Below are 24951 nucleotides of genomic sequence, written 5' to 3'. Positions count from 1 at the left end.
TTCTTTCGTGTTATGAGTGTAAGATATCCTCTGCAAGCAAAATGGCGACCTTGAGAGGAGCTGCGGCGCTTTCAAAGGCGATTCAGCCACTTCTTGCCAGACGTGGCATTTCTGCTTCTGCTGTTCTGGCCAGTACGTTCATTTTTTAAGCATTTGTTGAACTTCAAACTTATGTTCTTGAAAAGTGCATGCATGTACGTTTCTGGAAAATACCATGGCACCCGTTACATTCAAAGAACTCGTCTGCTCTTGTGTTGCACTTGCCAACAGGCAGCAGGCAGCGCCGTTCTAAGTCAGTTACACGAGTTGTGTATTATTTTGACATAAGCTTACTGTTGCGTCAACAGCAGCTTGAGAGATGTATGATCAATGGTTTCTCCATTACAATGGGAAGTCAAATACAATGACAGCTTAGTCTTTTGTGAAGGGCTATGACTCAAACTAGGAGGCAAGATTGCACTGGCTCTTACAGTCAGTTGCGCGGCCTTGGGGGCTAGTTGGCCTTTGGGGACCATCTCAGCGCCGACTATTCTAAAGTTCTCTTGGTGAGAGAGTGGGGATGTAACTTGGGAAAGACATTCTCCACTATAATCAAATTCTTGCCCAGATAGTTGGGACAGCAGTTGCCTCCTCTGTTAGTGTGCATTCAGACAATTTTGTAAACATTTTCATTCTGTGCCATGTTTTGCTATAATTTTTTTTTTTTTTTTTTAATTTTAAAAAGGTTTCTCCAGTGTGTCTTTTTGATAAGGAAAAAACACACACATGCACACACACACACACACACAAACGCGCATGCGCGCACACTACACAAGCACACACATGCGCATGCACATGCTGACACAAGTCACACAGTAAATTGAGTGACTACTGAAAGTGGCTTATCAGATACAAAATCACATGATTCACATATAATTATATATTAATGAAAATGTACCTTGAAATTCAAGCAGAAAAATAATCTGTTATGCCCAAATAACAATAAAGTGAATGAAAAAATAAAAAGTAAAGACCAGTACAGCTCACAATAACTGAATGAGCAAGATTGTGCAGACAACACATTCATGAACTGTGTCTCAAGCAGTATTAGTCTATTACTGTTAGAATTAAAAACAAATATATTTTGCATAATTTTCAAAATCCAACTGACAGTGGTGGGTTATGACTGTGTGCCTGCTCAACAATAACTGCATTGAAACTGGCATAAATCTGAACAAATGAGAAATAGATGCTTCTTTTATTTCGCTGGAATGGAAATTTTATATTCAATTAGATTTAGAACGGACATACATTTTTATATGTTATGGCGTGTCAGAACGGAATCAGGGATTGTTCACGAGTAATCAAAGTTCAAGGACCCATTTTGGTATGGTGTTGTGTCCATAGGAAAGGTGGTTTCTTTTGGTATGTGGGGTTGTTGTTGTTGGGGTTTTTTTGTTGTTGTTGTTGTTGTTTTGTTGTTTTTTTTTAATCCAGTCTTTCTCATTGTACCTAGGTGTGTATGGTTACCAGTCTTTGATCGGGGAAGGTTAAAGAGGCAGATTGATTTGACCCTACTTTCCTATGCCAAACCCTAGATACAGTGAATGATTCATTGCCACTGTGACTGTAACAGGCTACTGGACCTTTTTAATTTTTGAAATTGAACCATTAGTCTTCTGCTAAATAGATGACCTAATATGTTGTGAACCAAATATTAATTTCTGAATGAATATATAAATGTATTATTATACATATTAGAAAAAAATCTTTTATGCAGACTGGAACAAAGACTGGAAGCCAGGACCATTTCCCAAAAGTGCTGAAGAGCGAGCTGCTGCAGCCAAACGTTATGGTCTGAGAGTGGAGGACTATGATGTGTATGATAATGATGGCATGGGCTATGGTGACTACCCCAAGCTGCCCGTGGTATCAGGAGATGCCAAGAGTCCTTACGAAGACTGGGATATCCCAGAGCTCAAGAGGAACTTTAATGAACCTGTAAGTTGTGTTGAACGTTTACTGCTTTCCTTCCTTTTTTTTTTTTTTTTTTTTTTTAATAGATGGTAGTACAATTGTTACACATATCACTGTGTACATAAATGTATTTTTAGTGTGTGTGTATGCATTTTCTTCTGTCTTTGTGTTTTGTTTTTGTATGTGCAGGCACTTCCGCTTGTGATGTATTATGCATGAAAATTTCTGTAGTCATAAACTATTTAAGATTTATATTATTGTATAGCAAAAGTCTGTGATTTTTACCCTTCCATTATATTATTGCTTGCTGAACCTCTTTATTCAGTTAATCGTTTATAACCCAGCTAGACAGTTACTATAGGACCTTCCCACTTATGTTTTGTTTTAGTTTATGATTTTAATATCATTTTTTTATGTCAAATCTGTGAAAAGTGTGATTGTAATTAATGTAAGATGAAACTCCTAGCCGACTGATACTGAAAAATAATTATGACAGTTTAGTGGTGGGAGTAATTGCTTTGTTGATTCACACTGTTTCAGAGCGGTATAAATCATTAAAAGATTGTATTGAATTTTTGCTATTCATTATTTTGATTCAGTTCTGCTAGTGATTAACTTGAAAAAGGATAATTGTCATGGGCATTGTTTGAAAAACACATGGAGCAATATAATAGAGCTTGAGGTCTGTTAATAGTGTTACAGAAATTAGAATGTTCATCAGTAAGAATGGAATGTAACTCATAATTTTTGTTTCCATTTTAATTTTTATTGAATATATATCTTTGGAGCTTGACCTTTGACTGAGCGCTTTCACTCTTGCTGACTTTAGTTTTACAGGTAGGAAGGTCTAATGCTTGATGCAGTAATAACATCAAGCATGTATGTTTTACTCTGCTTTGTCATCAGCTGCATGTATGGGCAGACATCATCGGTGAGGACAGATGGGATGCCAATGCCAAACCCAGATATTCATAGTAAGCACTGTTCATACTTATGTAACAAATGAGTTGGACTTGAAGACAAATGTTTCATTCCAGTGTCTAGCCTGTGTTAATTGTTTGTGCCACTGAAAGTAATCCATTATGGCAATCAGTATCATTGTATCATTGGTGTCTTGTCAGTTGTCTGAGCAGTTCACTTTGTGGTGGATGAGAAAATATGCATTTTAAGATGAGTGGATTATGAATAGATAGAATAAATATCCATATTATTTAGTCTATATTTTATGTGTTGTGCCATTGTAGTTTTGTTTTTTTGTGGAAAAGTTCACTATTATTTGTTTTCTGCCAGCTCCCAGAGATTGTCAAATTTATATTATATTGTTATAGGAGAGGAAACATTTATTGTTATACTTTAACATTTTGAGACTTTCAGGAAAAAAAAGTGGTAGAAAGTAGGGAGAGGAGAATACCTTTTACCAGGCCTTTTGTATTGATTTGGTTACTTTCAAGAGGTACTAGCATTTACCATTGATGATGTTATTTTCAGTCTGAACATGTTCCTGACGTTGACAGCTTTCCTGGGCACATTGGGCACCATTTACTTCCTTACCCTGCCATACCCTCTCTTTTTGCCTGCGGTTTGTATAGTTTTCTATGATTACTATGTGTGTCTGTGTGCGAGTCTGTGTGTTTGCATAGTGGTAAGTGCTTTACATGAGTGTAAGGTCAAGATGATGGAAGTGTGTGTGTGTGTGTGTGGTCAAGATGATGGAAGTGCGTGTGTATGTTTGACTCTGTGTGCGTGCATGTGTGTATATGTTAGTGAATGCTTTAAATGAGTGGAAGGTCAAGGTAATGGAAGTGTGTCATTAGACCTGGGTGGTTGAAGTTTACTGTATAGTGTTTAACCACACCATTCATTTTCAGCATAAAAATCAGCACTGGCCTTCTCTTAGAAAATTGCTGAGGAGTTAGACAGTGGCAAGGCGCCTGTTACAGCCATTACTGGGTGAGAACCAGAAAAGCAAAAAAGGATCAGAACACTAAACCAGATGATGTTAACAATAATAATAATGGACACTTACACAGCACTCTGTCCAGAAGACTGCCCCAGGTACTTTACAAAGCATGAACTAGAAAGAAAAGAAAAAAAGAAGAAAAGAAGACCTCATTATAAAGACTGATGGTTATATGTAATGTGGATGAACTATACTTTGGATATAATGAACTTCGTTTTTATAAAGTATTTCTTATTTTTATGAAACAGTTCTTAATTTGTGAGCTTTCAGTAAATGTACTTTAAACAGCATGTGAGGGAGATCTTTGTAAAGTAGTGCAGATATTTAAAAAAAAAAAAAAGACAAAAAAAAAACAGCATGAGCAGAGAAATATTAGAGACTTATGTCACTGATGAGCTTGTACTGTGTGCCACAGATGCCAAAGCAGTACCCTTTCAATGGCCTGCACTTGGAAAACGGGGGCAATCCGGATGAAGAGAAGGCTGTTGTACACTACACATTTGAACCTTCGAACTAAGGCAGTCGCTGTGTAGAAATGCACGCTACTCATATGTGATTGTAAATACATCGCTGATAAACTTTAATAACATTGTAGACACAAGATTTCATGGATTTGTTATTGTTGCAGACTGTGTCGTGTGTTCCATCATTGACCACAAAGGAAGAATGCACATGTATTCATGTGATGATTCAGTTACGGCATATTCTAAAAGCTAGTCTAGCATTGGTGAGCTGAGTATAAATTGATGATGTGACTGTCATTTCGTAATTAAATGTTGAGAATAAACAATAAGTCTTCAAGGACTTCTTTTCTAAAGAGTGAAGGAGACTGAGGGGTTTCTTGCATAACATGTTTTAACCTTTGCTAGCATACTTCACACACCAAAGGTATTCTAGCTGTATTTTTTTTTTCTCCACAATTTTCAATGAGAGAAAATTTGGACAAAGGTTCATACACGAGGCAACTCACAATCATAAAGTTATTGTACTATATATTTCAGGATTTATTGAAGTGGTTGTGGTTGAATGACCATTTTTGTTTATTTACCCCACCGTTTAGGTAGCCATTCTATGTTTTCAGAGTGGAGTATGTTGGGTATGTTCTTGTTTCCATAACCGAACATCAACATGGATTACAGGTTCTTTAATGTGTGTATTTCATCTCCTGTGTGTATATACACACAAAAGAGTTCATGCGCTTACAGGTCTGCACATATTTTGACATGGAAGATTGTAAAAATTTTCACCCCTTACCCACCAGGTTCATCAGGGATCAAACTCAGGAAATTTGGGCAAGAATCCAGCACTCTAAACCATTCAGGCACTGCACCCATCAGGTAACAGACACAACAGAGGAAAAACAAAGTACCAGAATGCAAGCACAACTGTCAACACATTTTCCACATTTATTTGTCATATCTTTCAAGCTGACAAAACCATGAAAATGTGGATCTGTTATTTCTTGAGTTGGGGGAACAAAAATTAGAAACTGAAGTATTAAAGGAAAATCAACTGTACAACTGTATATAAATAAGCATGAAAACATTAACATGTGTGCTCAAATCACATAGCACATGACAGAACAATATAAACTGATTTTTAATTGAAATGATAATTAAACCTTCAGCCCTTCCACACTTTTATAATGAATACCAGTAGTTTTCATCAATTAAAAAAATTTTAGGGGAAAACCGCAATTTTTACCTTAATCTATGGCATATTCAGGTAAGCGTTCAATGTCGTGAAGAAACCATGAACTTAAATCAGACGTTTATAATTACGTGATATTGTTCAAGCAAATGCAAACTTGAAATCTGTATTTTCACAATGTATGGACAAAATTTATCTTGAAAAGATATTCAAATAAACACACTGTTGTACACACACACACACAACACACACACACACACACACACAAATGGAGTCCTGTTGCTCACATTGTTACATGAAACTCCACACACATTTTTTTTTTTTTTTCCCATATTTGACACACATAATTGTACAGACAAGGAAACATGGGCAATAGAAAGCGCAAAGGCACAAGTCAACAAGATGTAATTATAAGCCGCAGTCTCCTCAATGGAGAGAAAAACACATGATAAAAGAAAAAAAAAAGTCACTCAGGAAAGCCAAATGTATAACTTATGTTTTTTGGGGTGGGTTTTTTTTTCCCCAACTATTGTTCTGCTATCTTCAAAATGGTCAAACCAGTTTGTAAGATACACTGCACAGAACCTACTTTCACTGCATTTTTCAACTGTTTATTAAACTAGCACTTATCTGAAAAACAAACTTTTTTCCTTTCTACTTTTAAAACAAATGAGAGAACATCTTTAAACTACGAGCTACTGGCTGACACAGGCAACAATTATTGCACAAAACATGTTCAATATCTCTGAGGTAACAAACTGTTTAATCAAAGATCCGCGTAAAAGCATGCAATTTCTGGCATTGAATTTCATTACCAAGTCGCGTCAAAATATTACATTTGACTTTCTCACACTTGAATTAGCCAACATCTCCAAGAAAAAGAAACACTGGGACTGACACTGTAATTGGCAAGCCACTCCCTGAAAGAAATACTTCATTCACTTTGACCCTTAAAATTCATGGTAAACAATTCTGAATGAACAACAGCATATTAAATGAATATAACTCAGCAGACAGTACACACAGTGCACACACACATATACACACACCCCTTCTATCTTTACACACATAAACACACACACACTCAATGAAAACATACACACTACTCCTCCCTTCCACTGCACACACACACACAACAGATAGTATCGCACTGAAAACACACATCAATAGCAAGAATGCCTGTTTACAAAATATTGAACAGTCTAGGATCGAACTCTCAATCCTCAATAAAAGGATGACACCAAGGCAGCTGGGTTGTCTGACTCTGACACTCAGGGAATATGCAACAGACATAGCTGCAAAAAAGAGGGGGAAAAAACTCAGCTGACAATGATACTGTCATTTTATAACGGGTCCTGACATACACCTGTATGAACCACCACCGACACTTGCACACATTCATGACGGTGAGAATTTTTTAGCAGCATCCCTATGAAACTTCATCTCTGTATACACCTGACAGTTTATTGTTTACTGTTGCTTATAGTACAGCCAACCGCACAGGGCTATATCAGGACTCAAACCAAACAAAGGCTCAACCCAATCAATACAAAACTCAAAACACACATACACACAAAAGAAATCACCCAGACAAACCCACAAAACACAGTCCATGACATTATCCAAACCATTTATCTCCTAAGGTCAAATAAGACAAGACCATGCTGAGGATGTCAGCCCTTCAACTTAATTTATCATCCCTAGATTACAAAAAGTTGTAAACAAGGAAAACATACTTTCGGCCAAATAAAAAATACGTAATTATTATCATTGTTGCTTATAGTCCAGCCGACTGTCCAAATAAAACTGCCCAACCACATCAAACACAAAACTGTCACATACACAAAAAAGCCCACTAAGATAAACAAACAAAGCACCATTCATAACACATGATCTTAACATTCAGCTCCTAGGGCAAATGCAGTTAGACCGTGCTCTGGACATCAGCCATTCCACTTAATTCATCATCCCCAGATTTTTTTTAAATCGTAAAAAAAGAAAACAAAATTACTTCAAAGCCAAACAAAAATACATAAAAAGACCATATGGGCAAATAACACTGCAGAATCGACAGCTAGTGCCCATCCCAAAGTTTACAATTTCACTACCTAATCACCAGACCAGAACAGCACAGACAGAACATCAAAGACTGTTGATTAGAGAAAAAAAAGTGTCAACGCAAAAAAAGGGGAATTGACTGGGAAGACAGAAAAAGGAGACAACAGTGAAGGAAGAAAAAAAAAAGCAGAAATAAACACAGCAACAGAAAAGATTAAATTTCTAGCACAGAATTTCCAGAAGGTGGGGATGCTATTTACACTGAAAGACCCCTGGCATCCCAACAGGGGACAAATGACAAGTACCTGGGCATGTGCACACTGGCCTAATCTCTCAAGACAAAATACTGCATATGCTATCAACTGAGTGATCTTACAAGGAATATCATCACAAAGGTCTCTTGACTGTTGGTGACTAAAATATTGTGAGCAGGTACATTTTCAGCTGCTTATAACCTTTGCAACAGAATATATAGCAAATAGAAAACTTAAAAAACAATCAAACAAAATTCCAAACAGTCAAACAACTATAACTCCTGCAATAAATGGCTGAATCTCACACACACACACACACACACACACGCACATGCATGCATGCACACACAATGCCATTCTATTTTCCCAGTGTAAGGGATAAACAGTCATTCAGAGCCACTGATGCCTAAATCCTCTTCAGAATGTGTTCAAATGCATGAACAAACCCAGCATACACTGCCTCAGAAAATGGAATGTGGCTGCCAAAACTTTTCTCATAATATGTGTTTGAAGGTTCAAGAAACATAGAAAGCCTTGATTTTACAAAAAAATTATAAAGATGTGTCTGAGGATTTTGTAAGTTTCTATTTTGAGTTCTGTTGATACTTTTTCTTATTCAAGTAATCGCAATCATAGCTAAAGAGAATTTTTTTCCCTGTCAGATGTTTAAACTGTGTTAAAACAGAATTCTGGAACATAACCAGTGTCAAACCTATTTTCATACACTCACACTGACAAGATTATTACATTGAACTCTGCTGGCATGTTTCATGACATAGTTCATCACATTTTATTGACAGGTTTCTGGACAGAACACCTGCTTTGATAGCAAGGCAGAATAATGAGTGATAAGACTTTGCTGAAAAGTTTTAAGGGTTTTTTGTTTGTTTGTTTGTTATTGTTTTTTGAGAGAGTTTCTGAAAATTTTGTTATATTCCACATACACTAACTGACAATTTTTTTTTTTTTTTTTAATAAATGCAACATTTTGTAAATGTGCCTTGTTACTGAAGCAATTCTCCCTGATTGCTGTATAGCACTGTTTCATATTTCACCGCTGAAACAGAACAATAAAACACAGGCCTCATCTAACAACACAAAGTACATAATTATCTTCTCTCTGGTAGAAACCCTGTGACACTCACCATAGCTTAAAAAATATATATAATAAAATAAAATGCACTAAATCATGAACTTCTAAAGCCATGTCGACAACCATATACATTCTACTGATGAGATGATAAAGTGCGCTTGACTTCAAATATTTCCACATGTTATGTTGTAAGCTGGGACCCATACATAACAAACTAAAAATGAAGCCAGCACCACCAAGACAAAGATGGGATGGTGAACATTCTCTGATGACCCAGTCTATGGCACAAGTGATTTCAGTGCAGATGATGCAAACTGAAACATTTTGTAATTTAAACAGGATCATGAAAAAAAAATTAAGTAACTGTGTGACAGGAGATTCATGCATTCCATTATGGCAGATATACTTAAAGTGACAAAACAAAATGTACACCATATTCACTATAATTCTCTCCTGCATGCAAATCTTCACTTTTATCTACAGCTGTGTTCTGGTTTTCTGATTGAAGCTAATGTGTCCCTGTTTTTTCTTCTTTCTTTTTATGTAATACACAGAACACTTATACTTTTCCTGCATTGTAAGGCAGATGGCAATTCTTTTCAAGGTTGTTTTACACATCACAGAAAGGTTGACACAACATCCTTCACTGCAGATAAGGTTTCCCCCAATCACAGGACACCCAACTTGCTTTGCCATTCAACCCCCAGTCCCCACACAATTCAGTGCTCACACCACCTACATGTGACTCAATGGGTGTGTTGTTTGCAGTGAACAAGCCCTTTTTCCTGCATTCCTTCACTCACTTGCATTGTGGAGTGCAACGGATGGAACAGCTTTGGCTGATGGCTGGCTGCCTCTGCACGGCGCTTATTGCTGTGAATCTCTAGGAATGTTATCCTTCTTCAGAACCAAATTACTTCGCTGATGTTGACACTAGTTCATGCCATCCTGTAACAAGTTGAAAGACACACACACACAAAAAAAAACGAACAGAAAGGATTGCCCTGTATGGTAGGAAATGGAGTTCTGACCCAGCCGATCACAATTAAGTTTGTTTCACACAGAACAACCTGTACAAAAAATAACCCTGAGTTTATTTTACAGACATCACCCCAATAGCTCTACACAACAGTTTGGAAATAAATGATGACCTGTTTTAACGTAGCATCAAACCTTGAAAGCGGCAGGTAAGTAGAATACCTTAAGTGAATAGAGTGACTTCTTTGGATTACTATTCAAACAAAACAAAACAAAAACCACCTTTTCAAACGCCCTGATGAGTATGTGTCATCATCAAACTTCTTTTAATTTCTCCTCTTTCTTGCTTTCATATTTATCATAATGCTCTCATGTCTCCTTTATCAGTCATAAGTTCAATCCTTTTTGTTTTCAAGACAAAGTCCAAAGAAGGCACTTGGGTCACATGCAATATTGGACTTTTTACTTGTCCCTCCTTTTATTTGACCATCCATGCATGTGAATTTTACTCTAAAAAATGCAAAAGAGGATCTTTTGTTTGTCTTAATGTATATAATTTTTTGTTCTTCTTGTAAAATTGCAGAAATACATTTGTACTCCCCCACCCACCCCAAACCCTGCCACTCCTCTCCATCACAAATGTGCAGGTAATCCCGCATATTCATTCTCATAACTGTTAAGCAACACATGCTGATACATGCTTTGAAAAGTAATAATTTAAATACTTGGCAACGCAGTCATTCCAAACAACAGACAGAACATCTCATGAAGGAAATGTGTGTGTCTTGCTATGTTGCTTAATTCAAATTTTACTGGTGTGATGTTGTTTGTTACTGTGTTCATGTTTATGGTGACTGAGGTTCTTTTTCTTTTTTCTTTTTCTTTTTTTTTTTTTTCCAAGATCTGGGTTACAGCTATTGTATTGCTTTATCTTGCAAGTTGAGAAAAAAAGGGGAAATAAAAGCAACAGGGTACCCATAATCAAACAGAAACACCTCCATTCATTCATGTTTGTTATTCAGTAACCAGGAAGGCTACATTATGACTCAAAATGCACACATACAGAAAACAGCTTTCCATCAAAGTCAAACAAACAAGTTCACACAACCAACCAACAGCAATAAAACATGATGATGAAGACGACCATGAACATAACATCATGAACATTGTGTTACCATCTTGCAACATGCTATTGATTTTATGTTCGTGGCACATTCACTTTAACACAGCAGGTGACTTGAACAGTGACTCCTTTAAATGAACTGGCCGCTGAATCCATTTCTATTCCTCTCTGAATTAATGTTTTCTATACATTATTTACACCCAGGAAATGTAAACAGAATTTAAAAAAAAAAAAAAAAAGCACCACATGTTTTTTTTTTCAGCAGCTGTTTGCCACAATCTTCAACATGAATGAATGCCCTTCATCACTGCCATCTGAACTGAATATGTTGCAGCTGCTGACACTAAAAGACACGTAAAAAAACAAAAACAAAAAACAGACAAATGAACAAGGTAAAACCCAGTCGTTGCTGTGTAAGTGACAAGTGGGGCTTAAAAGGAGATTGGGGAACCAATCAAAACCACATCTTTGTTTTGTTTTTGGTTTGGTTTTGTTTTTTCCAACTATCAACTGGTTTTGATGACAGTTTCTTTCCATTTTTTCTTTAGACAATTATTCAGTCATTCAGTTAAGTTCACTAAAGCTTTATTGGAAGGTTAGCAAATGTTCAAAACTTCATCTGGCTTTAACAGTTAGCTGATGCCGTGCATGGATGATGCTCGTCTTGAATACCTGTTCAATTTAGACACAATTGACTGCATGGTCAGCAAGTATTGTGAAGTTCATCAGGTTTGAAAGGGTGTTGTCTGAACACAAACTGTCTCTTCTTTCAGTCTCTCACTGGCACATCAAATTAGTAGATGAAGCAGAAAAATCTTTTGCTGGAGAACAAACTGACTATTCCAAGTGTAGAAAACATGACCTAAGATTCTCACTTTTGTAAAGCTTCGCTATCCTTCTTCAGTCTTTTCATATTGAACAGGTGGAGAAGTCAATACCATTTTTATGCCACAAATACTGATTACTGAGATCTTACCATCAATGGATCAAGTTCAGTCAAATCAAGCCACTTTTTTTTTTCAAGATGGTAACTGAATTATCAACATCTGCTTTTTTAACCTTAAACCATCTGGAAAAAAAAAAGCAAAAAAAAAGCAACAGACAAATAGGAAAAAAATAGAAAATACAGATTTTTTTTTTTTTTTTTTTTTTTTACAAGAAACACATTCTTGAAATACACACACACACACACACACACACCAGAATAGAGGGATAAAGAAATGGATCCAAAGAAGAAAAACAGAAAAGCCCTATCATTCTGTAGAAGAACACTGAAAGACAATCATCTGCAAACAACAACCACTGACCTCAAATGTCCCTTTCACACCTCCATCCAAATAATGACAACAACGTGAAACAGAGATGTAAACATCACTGTATCAATAATGACAGCAGCAAACATCAAAGGGGGGGGGGAAAAAAACAACAAAAAACCAAACTTTCAATAATAATCCCTCAACTGTTTACTTCAGCTGAAGTGGATTCGCAGGTACATGTTGCGTTTTATACAAAGAGATCACATTAAGAGTCGTAGTTCACAAATAAAACTTAAAAACGTGAGCTTTAAAATACTAATGGGATTAGTATAGCATAAAATAACAGATTTCTTCAGCCATCACTATCCACAATGCATCTTAAAGAGAAAGTGATGCCAGTCCTAGGTAGCTTTTTGCAATGAACCTACACCAGTGCTGAAGGACAGTTGATTAAAATGAAGTCACAAAGGACTAAAAAAAATTCTAAGAGTAGCATAATACTACCAACAAGTATCAATTATATCACAAGTGGATAACAGGGTACATAATAACACATATAAAAGGGGTCAACCACAAGATACAGTCAATCCCAAGTTACAGTTTGTTTAACTTAATTTCAAAGAAAATCTGTCTGAATCTTTCTCTGTGATAGAAACCAGCTGTTGTATAAATTTTAATTTGTGATAGATGCTATAGATGCAAAGATAACAAAAAAACAAACTGACACTTGCTGCTCTCTAAATCTTTCTTCATGATGGATGCTAAGTTGATGAATCCCGATGAACTTAAATTTACAGTCAACAATTATTTCATAAGAAAATAAAGTGAGCAAACAGGATTAACACCATAAGTGTATTCACCCAACACTTTTTTGTCACACTAAATGCTATCAGTATTCTTGATACCTAACCTGAGTAGGTGTACAGGAAAGAGAGTAATTCAGCATTTTGAGTAGATCTGTTAACATGTGCAGCATTTTGCCCGTTGTACACAGCTTTCACGCATCAACATTTCTTTTCATCAAACACTACTCATCAGATTACAAAAACTGAACAAAAATAAAATCAAATACACATATGAAAAACAATATTCTAAAACCCCAACAATTCTGTACATGTGTGATCAATCTCTGACACTCTCCCCTAAACAATTATGCAACAAAAATATCATGCTATACTACACCTATAAATATTGAACTTTACTATGCTTTTTTTTTTAATATAAATATCATGCAAAACTACGCCTATATAAATATCACACTACATTATGCCTGTAATTACCATACCGTGCTGAATTACGCTGAAGACATGAACACAACTGTGTGTGATCAATTCTGTTCCAGGTTCCACCTTCTGCAATTTTGTATCGCACAGTCCACAGAAGCTACACAACTTCTAGACATAAAAACAAGAAGTATAGCAGCTATTATCTCCCACTTGCGCCAACTGAAAGACTAAGTAATTTTTCTTTAAATGAAGCAGTGAACTGTAATTGTTATCAGTGCTGGCAAAATACAACTCAGAACACCAGCTACCCTGTTCAACCAACACCTACCTAATTATCCTTTTGTTAAAGATTAACCTTTACTTGTCTTCACACCCTTTCTCCCAGTGATAAATCTGGACAGTCTGCCCAGAAAAATAGTCAGTCAGCATAAAGAAGTTAACAAATCAATGTATCTCTCCTCAAACTCCACGTAATGGTGTGTTTATCTTATTGCCGCAGTACAGTAATTCCAAGTACCATCCCCTGTTTCTTTCTACAATCATGACTCTCTCAATAAACAGTCTCAGATCTTCCACTATGAGAGTCCACCTTGGTATCTCTGACAGGTGAAATGTTAATTTTGTGACTCAAGTTATGTTTATAGTGACAGAACATGTATGAATTTTCAGACAGGCAGAACAGGTGAGCAAACTATAAGACATGCACTGCGATGAGCTGAAGAGAGACAAAAGAGTCGCTGCTGCCTTTGTAAATAAATGATGTTATTTCTGCACTATCTTCTTTTCTTTTTTCTTCTTTTTTTTTTCGCTGTTGCAGCTTTAAGCATAATAAATCAGTTAAATACATACCAGGCATTTAAAAAGATTAAAAAACAGATACCAGAGGATTTTAAGAAAAAAATGCACAAAATATCATTTAACTGCAGCAAAAAACAAAAACAAAAACACGCCATTCATCATCACATCTTACACTGCACCCGAATAATTCAGAACCAGCAAAATATTTCATCTTTGAATGAGTGTTCCAATTTGATCAAACGCAAAAAAAAAAACAAAAAAATATATATATATATATATATATTAAGCAAAAACAGCGACAATCATAGCGAGTGTCCAATTCAAACAAGGTTGATTAAAAGATGATGTTTAGCAGCAAAGTCTCATATATCAATGATAAGAACCCACAACCTTAGCTGTGTTGTGAAGCAAATAGCAGTTAATACTGGCTGTCCCCCACCTACCAATGTTGTCCACACCATCGCTGAGACAGAAGGGGTCACTGCACACCACCACACACAGCAGCAACAAAATCAGTCACCAATACTGAGTCCATACACAAGCCCGCTCAAGACAAAAAACATCACCAACTTACATGCATGTGTTTGCTTGTGAATGTACATACACACGCATGTGATGCACCCCCATACACACACACACACACACACACACTGAGTCTCTCTCTCTCTCTTTCTGAAAACTACAACTAATATTACTACTACCATTCTCTCTCCCTCTCTCTCGCATACTCACACACACACACACAAACACACGATCTCAAGGCAGTCATGGCACAGGCAGGCAGGCAGGCAGGCAGGCCAAAACCACCACTACATCTCTTCTTGCAGGAAGACGACTGGTTCACACAAAGGTCATATTCGATTCTGTCTTTGTCTCTGCCTCTGAACTGAAGTGCACACAAACAAAATGGGGAGTGTGGAGCAGGCATGGGCTGGCGTTTCGGGTGAACTGATGCTGCCGCTCATCCTTCGTCCCGGTGACGAGTCCTCTCTTCCAAAATGGCTCTCCACAGTTTGCAGCGCATTCCACCCCTAATAATGATAATTATCATCATCATCATCATCATCTTTTTGGGGGACGATGGGGGAGGGTGGGGGGGGGGGGGATTCAAGAATAATCTATCCTTTGATCCCTTGTCAGGGCATGGTGGATATCAATTTACATCATAGGTATGTAATCGGTGATGGTCATATATAAACAGATAAATAATGATCATATCATCTATTGATATCATAGGTACTTCACACCAAAATTAACATGTAATCAGTGGTGGTGGTCATATATAAACAGATAAATATGATCATATCATCTTGTAACCTTTATTTTGCTTTATGTCGCCATATTCAAACACACTGCCCTCCTTTCAAAGATAATCAATCAAGCAAGCAGTTGCAATATATGTCAGCATTGTGCCTGCTTTTACCATACTGCCAACATGATTTCTTTTTTTTTGAAGATGAAACACTTTGAGCAGAAAGTGTCACAGCCTTTTTTTTTGTAATACTGACATACCAATACTTTTCACAAGATATTATACACAATGACAGAACTTCATGTGCTAGTCAGACAGAAGAACACAAGAAAGATATTTATTTCTCACAACCAGTGTAATATTTCTTATGCCTCATATATTCATATGATAGTAAAAAAGAAAAACACAAAAGCAATATTTATTTCTCACAACAAGAGATAGAAGAACACAAGAAACATCTATTTCTCTCAACCAGTGAATATTCTTACTCACTCACACACACACACACACACACACACATACACATATATATATATATATATATATATATATATATGAGGGTCATTCAATAAATAAGGTGAATTTTTCGGTATAAGGACTTCTAATACAGATAGAAGCTTACTTTTTTTTTTTTTTTTTTTTTTACTTCTTTTTCACATGGATTTAATTTGTTTTGCAGATTAAAAAAAACCTGAGAGTTTTGGCGATTAACAAAGATGGCCGACCAAGAAGCATGCTCCAGGATTGAACAGCGGTCAGTTATCAAGTTTTTGGTTGCTGAAGGGTGCAAACCAGTTGAAATTCATAGGAGAATGTCAACTGTGTATGGTGCCACATGTTTCAGCCGAAAAAATGTCTACAAGTGGGCTAAATTGTTTAAAGAAGGACGGAGCAGTGTTGAGGATGAAGACAGGCCTGGAAGGCCTACAGAAGTGAGGTCTCCTGAGGTGATCGAATCAGTCAAAGACCTCATTCAGTCTGACAGAAGGGTGACAGTGGATGACATTGCAAGGACTTTGAGCTTATCTGTTGGGACAGCACACAAAATTGTCCATGATGACCTTGGCTACTCGAAGGTCAGCTGCCGGTGGGTGCCAAAGATGCAAGGCCTCACACAGCAGCCCGAACGGTGCAGACCATCAACGAGCTGGGCTGGGAACTGCTCCCTCATCCCCCTTACAGCCCAGACCTTGCCCCTTCAGACTTTCACCTGTTTGGTCCCTTGAAAGCGTTCACGAGAGGCACGAAGTTTGAAAGTGACGATGAAGTCAAAAGTGTTGTGAGCGACTGGCTGAGACATCAGTCCAAAGATTTTTACGCTGAGGGAATACGGTAGCTTGTGCACAGATGGGAAAAGTGTGTGACAGTGCTGGGAGACTACGTTGAAAAAAAAAAAAAAGAAGTAAGCTTCTATCTGTATTAGACGTCCTTATACCGAAAAATTCACCTTATTTATTGAATGACCCTCGTATATATATATATATATATATATATATTGTGGTTCTCTTCATTAACTTTTGTAAAAGGAAAAAAATCAGTCTCAAACTGAAGAAAGAAAAAGATTGCAGCTGATGGCTGAAAATATGCAAGCATTGACAGCAAGTGAAGCGAGTGCTTACTTGAGCTGAAGCTGGCGTATGTCCTCCCAGGTGACTAACTCAATCAGGTCTCTTAGCGTGTACTCTTCATCACACACCTGTCATATCGTGAACACAAAACAAAACATAAAGTATGTGTGTAGTAGTTCACAGTTTTACATCTTTCCACTTTGTGATATTAGATGGAAAAACAAAAGGTGGAGGCAGGGTGGGAAAAAAGTATGGGGAAGAAAAGGGTGGTTGAGGAATTGATGCATGTTAATACTCACATACTCGTGAAAGAAAGAGAGGAAGAGTGTGTGTGTATGTATGTGTGTATGTATGTGTGTATGTGTGTGTGCATGTGTGTGTGCCTGTGTGTGTGTGTATGTGCATGTATGTGCAAGTGCGTACATGTGTGTGTGTGTGTGTCTGTGTCTGTGTGAGTCTGTGTATCAGTGTGTGTGTGTGTATACGTGTATGCGTGCACGCGCGCGTGTGTGTGCACACATGTGCGTGTGTGTGTGAGTGCATGCATGGACAGGAATGTGTGCTCAGTTTCCCATTGTTTTCCTTCTCTGTCACCCTATCACAGCATGTCACAGAGACGAAGGAGATAGGACAATGCACAAGCTGCAGAGGGAGGGGAAGATAGCAAGACACACGCACCTAGCATATGCACAGAGAAAGAGACAGACAGGCTCATTCACACAAATATCCTCACTCACTCATGAACAGATGCATGAACAAACACATGCACACACAAACACACACACATACAAACATGCACACACAAAAGCACACCTGCATATCTGATTTTACTAAAAGAACTGCATACTGAAGACAATCCGGTTTTTTTTCCCCTACATATTATTTTTTCAGCTTTCTTAAACAATGGACATTGTGATTCTGACTGACACATATACACACACATTAGATCCTCCCCTCCTCCCCCTGGTGATTCTGACTGACACATATACACACACATTAGATCCTCCCCTCCTCCCCCTGTCCCACTCATGCAATCAAACCTCCCCAACTCCCTCCCGTCAAAAAATCTCTCCTCTCCAATGCCTCTTGTAAATGAAAAGACGCAACACTTACGAATGAATACCTATACACACTCACGCATGCATGCACATGCACACACACACACACACACACACAGTAGAGGTGGCAGAAACTTACCCTGTTGACATTCTCTGAATCAGAGTTACACATACATATTCACAAATGTGCGCTCAGACTCTCTTTTTTCTCTCACCCACACATATACAAACACTCACACTCACAAATACACATATCCACACACTCACACACACACACACACACAAACATAAACACACACACCAAAAAAAAACCAAAAAAAAAAACACATACACGGAGTATGGACTTTAAAGACCCTGCTGAAGGCTTCAAAGTGATGTTGTGTCTGCTAGCTGACCAGTTCACTGTCTCACACAAACACACACACACACACACACACACACACACACACACACACACACACACACACACATAAACACACACACACAAAAAAAACACAAAAAAACACATACACGGAGTATGGACTTTAAAGACCCTGCTGAAGGCTTCAAAGTGATGTTGTGTCTGCTAGCTGACCAGTTCACTGTCTCACACAAACGCACACACACACACACACACACACTCACACACACACACACACACACACACACACACACACACACACACACACACACACACATAAACACACACACACAAAAAAAACACATACACGGAGTATGGACTTTAAAGACCCTGCTGAAGGCTTCAAAGTGATGTTGTGTCTGCTAGCTGACCAGTTCACTGTCTCACACAAACGCACACACACACACACACACACACACACACTCTCACACACACAGTATAGACTTTACCCTGCTGATAGCCTCTGAGTCAAAGTGGTGCTGTGTCAGCCAGCTGACCAGTTCACTGTCCCTGGTTGTGGCTGAACTACTGTCCGAGTCCTTCATGTCCACATCTGGGCAACAACAACAACAAATTTCGTTTGGACAAATCCATATACATTACACCACATATGCTAGGCAGATTCGTGACAGCAGTTTAACACAATGTGCCACAAATATATATGTGTGTGTGTGTGTGTGTGTGTTCATATATATATCTACATATATATACATATATACATATTTATGTGTGTGTATGTGTGTGTTTTATGTGAGCTGCTTCCAAGATTAGCACCCAGACCACCACTGAAGGTCTAGCATGTGGAGGGGGAAGTAAAATATCCCAGTCCATCCATGGAACTGGAACCCCCGGACACTTGCTTTCTTGTAGGGCACACAATCACACAGCCACAGCCTCTTTGCAAAATGCCAGAGGTTATTAACCCATTCAACACTGCAGAGTTTACAGCCTCAGCAGGCTTCCTGGACGTTTTCATGCAGCAAAAACTAGAAAATACACGTCATTTTGACTGTTTTTTCCTTGAAATTGACATGTGTTGACAAAGCCAGAAATACCATAGTAGTTAGATCCCTTTGCCTGCAGTTTATATATATATATGTAGGAACATGGAAATCATTTTTATGAAATGCAACAGACGCCCTACCATTGCTCAAGTGTAGGGTTGAATGAGTTAAGTGTTTTCATTTGTATAAGTGTTTATATATATATATATATATATATATATATATGTGTGTGTGTGTGTGTGTCTATATCTATCTATCTATATATATGTATACATATATTTTTTCTTTCTTATAAAAAAAGTCAAGGTAAGGAGAATGATGCAACAGAACACTCACCATCTACATCTCCCGGCACTACAGGACACAGTACCCTGTTAAAACAGCAAACAAAAAAAACAATAATAATGATTAAAAAAAAAAAAAAAAAAAAAGCTCAAACATACTGAACAGGCCTAACAGCTGTCACAACAGACAACTAGAACAAACCACATTTGTCATGAAGAGCTTGCAAAGTATAATAAGACAACATCTTAGTTTTTGTCTTGTTTTGTTTTCTTTGCTTGATTTTTACATGAGACTGAAGTGCAAACTTCTTTCTGCAACATACCTATCATAGTCATTCTCTAGAATGAATTCTGAGCACCATGATTCCACAAAATAAACAAGTTTGTTCTGCTGCCTTTATGGAATCATGGTGCTGAGTATTCATTCTAGAGAATGACTATAAAACATATGTAGGCTGTTGCTATTACCTCCAGTCATGACAAAGGTAAACGATTAGGATGATTTATGTATTCATCAAAAAAAAAAAAAGGGGGGGGGGGGGGGGGCATCTGTCATAAAATGGCGTAACAGAAGAATGCACCTTAGACTGATTAGACTGATCTGAATATTCTATTTTCCTCAAGGCTGTATTTCCGAGAAAGAAAAAAAGTTATATAATCCTTAAAGAAGCTCAAGTCTGAAAAAGTCAACAGTTAAACATTGCTGAGCAGAAAAACTGTTCATAAACACTTTGCTGCTACATACATATAACTAATCACATGCTTAGAGACTGATGGAACTGAGAGCTGCTTCACTGTGAAGTTCTCTATATATCTACCACCACTCACCGGAGCTGAGAAATAGCCAATCTTTTCTCTTGCAAACTCTGAGCCAGAAGCTGTTGATATGATCGCTGCACATCGATGAGTTCTTGCATCATTCTGAAACACATTGTAGTATCATAAACATCATCTGCCTGTCTGAGTGAGCACAGAAATGGTATGGAACTTTATCAACCAAACTATCTTTAAAAGAGAATTTTTGACACATCTGCTGATATAAAGGTGACATTAAAAAAAAAAAAAGAGAGAGAGAGAGAAGGGGTGGGGGGAGAGGGGTATTTCTGCCACAGAAAAAAACAAAGTTTCATAAGTTCACAAAATACACAAATTCATAAACAAACATTTTAACACAGCACAAGCTCCTACAACAACAATCTATGTCCAGTGTTCTAAACTGTGTGAATTAATCTTGAAAAAAATTACATAATAATAATAACAACAATAACGATAACAATAGTAACAATAAATGAAATATATTTCAACGAACAACACAACACCTGAGGTTATCATCCTGCAGTTTGTCGTAGTCCTTGTACAACTCCTGTAGCGCCATCTTCTTGTAGGCCAGGGGTTTACCCGCCGAGTTAGCCGACGACACACCAGAAGTCACCACCTCCTCTTCCGCTCCAGCATTTCCTCCAGCCAGGTTCGCCCCAAGTTCTGTTGAATCCATGCACTGACTTTTAATGTTAAAAGAGGAAGGTAGCAGAATGGTTTGGATGCTCATCTGCCAAGACAGTGTCTGTGATGGTCTGGGTTTGATTCCTGCTCTCTCCCTTTCTCCGAAGTTTGGAAAAATCAAACTAAGCGACTAGTCATTCGGATGAGACAATAAACTGAGGTCCCATGTGCAGCATGCTCTTGGAGCACTGAAAAAGAACCCACGGCAACAAAAGAGTTGTTCTCTGGAAGAATTCTGTTGAAATCCCCTCTGACAGGGACACAAATGTATGTGCATGCACTAAAGGCTTGACAAGGCGCGTGGGGTTATGCTGCTGGTCAGGCATCTCCCTAGCAGATGTGGTGTAAAGAATATGGATTTGTCTGAATGCGGTGACACCTCCTTGAAAAATTGAAACTGGAACTATTGAAATGATCATGTCAAAGGCAATCTTTCTAAATAACAATAATAATGAGGACAGCAATACATCTGAAATGAAACCATGTGGTAATGTTCATACTGTATATGACAATTTCAGTTTCAGTTTCAAGGTGGCAAAGTGTGTGGGCTGATCAATATGCACCACACATGTGCTTATAACGTCCAATAAACAGTTCACCAACATATCAGCAGTAAGATTCATGCAGTCATTCAGGTGATAACATCACTTGAATCATCTGGTGACATCACCTCTGCAATCATCTGAAGACTTACTACACCTCTATAATGAGCTTGTGACTGACTACACCTCAATAATGAACTGATGGAAATACCTATACAATCAGCTGGTGATCACACCTCTATAATCAACTGGTGACAGCATCTGAATACAGCAAATGACACACAACACTCTGGCTGACATAAGAATCCTCACTGTGCAAAAAAAAAAAAAAAAAAAATTTTTAAATAAACAAATAAAAACATCATATTCTAGCTTGTGTGTAAGGACCACAAGATGTCTACATATGACACCAGAAACCTGCTCACTTAGTGCACTTGTACTAGCAGTGGCTAAAGTCACAGCATGTGCACAATGCGAACCCACCTGGTGACAAGATTTCAATGGCCACCTGGACAGCACCCCGTATCAAGTTGTCCAGTGCAAACATCCAGTGAGGCTTGATGTTGTGCGTCTTCAGCACACAGCTCACCTGGAAAACATATACCACCACTAAAAGCAAACCTTAAGAAAGATAAAAATTCCTCTGGCACGTAACACAGAGAAAAACGCCAATACATGATGACATTATGAACGCATACTGTACGTGTATGCTGCGTTTGTGAGCATGTGCGAAACACATCTGAAACTACTCATGTCCCAGCTCAAGGAAAGTCAATGGCACAGTCTGGAAATCTAGGGACAAAATCTGGACACTTAGGAAAAATTGTTCTTTTACTTTTTCATGTACGCTTTCATTTTTTTTTTTTTTTTTTTTTTAAAGTATCAACAAGTAACATAATCTTTACTGGCAAGTTTTAAATCTGAAACATATCAAATACATTTTCTCAAAATATCTTGAAAACTGAGTTAAATATGAAACTTTAAAGACAATAGAAAGACAACAGAAAATGTGCAAAAACAATTTCAACATAGAATGTGAACCACAAACAAAATGTAGATATGATCTATAATATGAAATAAAAAATTCAAAAAGTGATTTTAAAATTATTTTCAAAACTCAAAAATGGGTCTACAATGAGAGAAGAGTGACAGAAGATTGAATTTCTACCCTGACATTTTCAAATCTTCTTCCTCTTCATCGGTCGTGGGCTACAACTCCCACGCTCACTCATATACATTAGTGGGCTTTCACATGCATGACTGTCTTTACCCCCATCAAAAAGGCAGTCACAGTCCATTTTCATGGAGGACATTTTCAAATAAAATAAAATACTAATCAAACCAAGATTACTTGGCAAAGCCATTTCCACTAACAAGGAGAAGGGGTAAAGGTGAGTAACTGGCACCTAAAAACCAGCTGTTTCAGTCAGATGCTGTTCATCAGCCTAGGAAGGTATTATATCTAGGGAAATCAAAACCCTGACTCCAAACCTCTGCTGCTTTATGGGAAAGGGAGTCAACCCTGAAAAAAAATGGCAGATGATACTCTTACAGGAAAGGGAATCAACCCTGAAAAAAATATGGCAGGTGATACTCTTACAGGAAAGGGAGTCAACCCTGAAAAAAAATGGCAGGTGATACTCTTACAGGAAAGGGAGTCAACCCTGAGAAAACACAAAGGCAGGTGATGCTCTTCAGTCTTGGCCAGCAGATCATCTACGAGAGTGAAACTCAAACAAAAAAAAAAAAACAATGCCAAAGACAGATGTACTAGGCCCCTGTGGCACATAATGGCGGTACAACATAACTATGTCTTATGGATACAACATAACTATGTGTTATGGATAGACAACCCCATCTAACAAACGAGAAGAAGAAGAAGAAACCAAGACTTACAGCCTCCTGGGCAATGTACAGAGCCAGGTTGATCTCCATCAGGGCGGAAGCATCAAACTGCACCTCCTCACGCAGCTGGTCTGTGGGCACATACATCACAGTGTGTAAAATATTCCTTGCCCAATATCTAATAGCTGTCAATGCTTGACTGTGACTGGCCACAGAGGCTCTGTGTGTGTGTGTGTGTGTGTGTGTGTGTACATACATGTGTATGTCTGCATTTGTGTGTGTGTGTGTGTGTGTGTGTGTGTGTGTGTGTGTGTGTGTGTGTGTGCATGAGCATGTATGTGTGACTGGCCAAAGAGGTTGTGTGTGTGTGTGTGTGTGTGTGTGTGTTGGGTGGGGAGGTGTGTGTGTGTGTGTGTGTGTGTGTGTGTGTGTGTGTGTGTGTAGATGCATGTGTATGTCTGCTTTGAAGCATACAAGTGTGTAAGTGTGTGTACATGTGACTACATGTGCATTTCAATGCATGTGTTTGGGTACATGTATATACGCGTGTGTGTTTGTGTGTGTGTGTGTGTGTTTGTGTGTGTGTGTGTGTGTGTGTGCGTGAGAGTGTTTGAGTATGCAAGAGTGTACGGGTCCACATGCAAACATACAACACACAAACCAACCAACCATCACGCCCCGCGCACACACACACACACACACACACACACACCACACACTTTTGCACATTTTTGTACAAAAATCGTTTTCTGAGAAATGATTAACATAAGAACAAGCACACACACATCCATCCACCTCCTCTCCCCCACCACACATCCATCCCTACCCAACCCCCTCACTCCCCCAACACATCCACACCACATACATATCCACCTCACACACACACACACATCCATCCCCCAACACAATCACGCCCACCCCCTACAAACAACCACGCTCCCACCACAAACACATCCACTTGTCACACAAACACACACACATACACATCCACCAACCCTTCCACAAACACATATCCATCCCCACCCCCACCCCCACACACACTCGCCCTACACATTAATATACACACAAACACACATACACAGGCGCATATCTACACCCCCCACGCACACACAAACCCACACAAACATCATGTGCCCAGAACCC

At 38.1% G+C, this 24951-nt stretch overlaps 2 protein-coding genes across 17 annotated transcripts in view; one reads left to right on the top strand and one right to left on the bottom strand.

The window, feature by feature from the left end:
* Positions 1–4709, top strand: LOC143297935 (NADH dehydrogenase [ubiquinone] 1 beta subcomplex subunit 8, mitochondrial-like). The gene is made up of 5 exons (XM_076610545.1): positions 1–132; positions 1760–1980; positions 2863–2930; positions 3445–3535; positions 4332–4709. The coding sequence occupies exons 1-5, from the start codon at positions 42–44 to the stop codon at positions 4431–4433; spliced, it is 573 nt and encodes a 190-aa protein (XP_076466660.1). The 5' UTR covers positions 1–41; the 3' UTR covers positions 4434–4709.
* A 590-nt stretch (positions 4710–5299) lies between these two features.
* The window catches only part of LOC143297933 (mitogen-activated protein kinase kinase kinase 5-like), an 83317-nt gene continuing 63665 nt past the window's right edge, over positions 5300–24951 (bottom strand). For all 16 annotated transcript variants that reach the window (XM_076610534.1, XM_076610538.1, XM_076610530.1 and 13 more), the window contains 8 exons: positions 23860–23939; positions 22447–22552; positions 21238–21400; positions 20747–20839; positions 19971–20005; positions 19080–19183; positions 17224–17300; positions 5300–15383 (listed from right to left, as the gene is read on the bottom strand). In XM_076610534.1, the coding sequence (XP_076466649.1) occupies positions 15314–15383; positions 17224–17300; positions 19080–19183; positions 19971–20005; positions 20747–20839; positions 21238–21400; positions 22447–22552; positions 23860–23939 (728 nt within the window). In that variant the 3' untranslated portion in view covers positions 5300–15313. The remainder of the gene's footprint in view (positions 15384–17223; positions 17301–19079; positions 19184–19970; positions 20006–20746; positions 20840–21237; positions 21401–22446; positions 22553–23859; positions 23940–24951) is intronic.

The sequence above is a fragment of the Babylonia areolata genome, chromosome 23 (genome assembly GCF_041734735.1).
Source record: "Babylonia areolata isolate BAREFJ2019XMU chromosome 23, ASM4173473v1, whole genome shotgun sequence".
Classification (NCBI taxonomy): Eukaryota; Metazoa; Mollusca; class Gastropoda; order Neogastropoda; family Buccinidae; genus Babylonia; species Babylonia areolata.
This window is presented reverse-complemented; position numbering and strand designations above follow the sequence as displayed.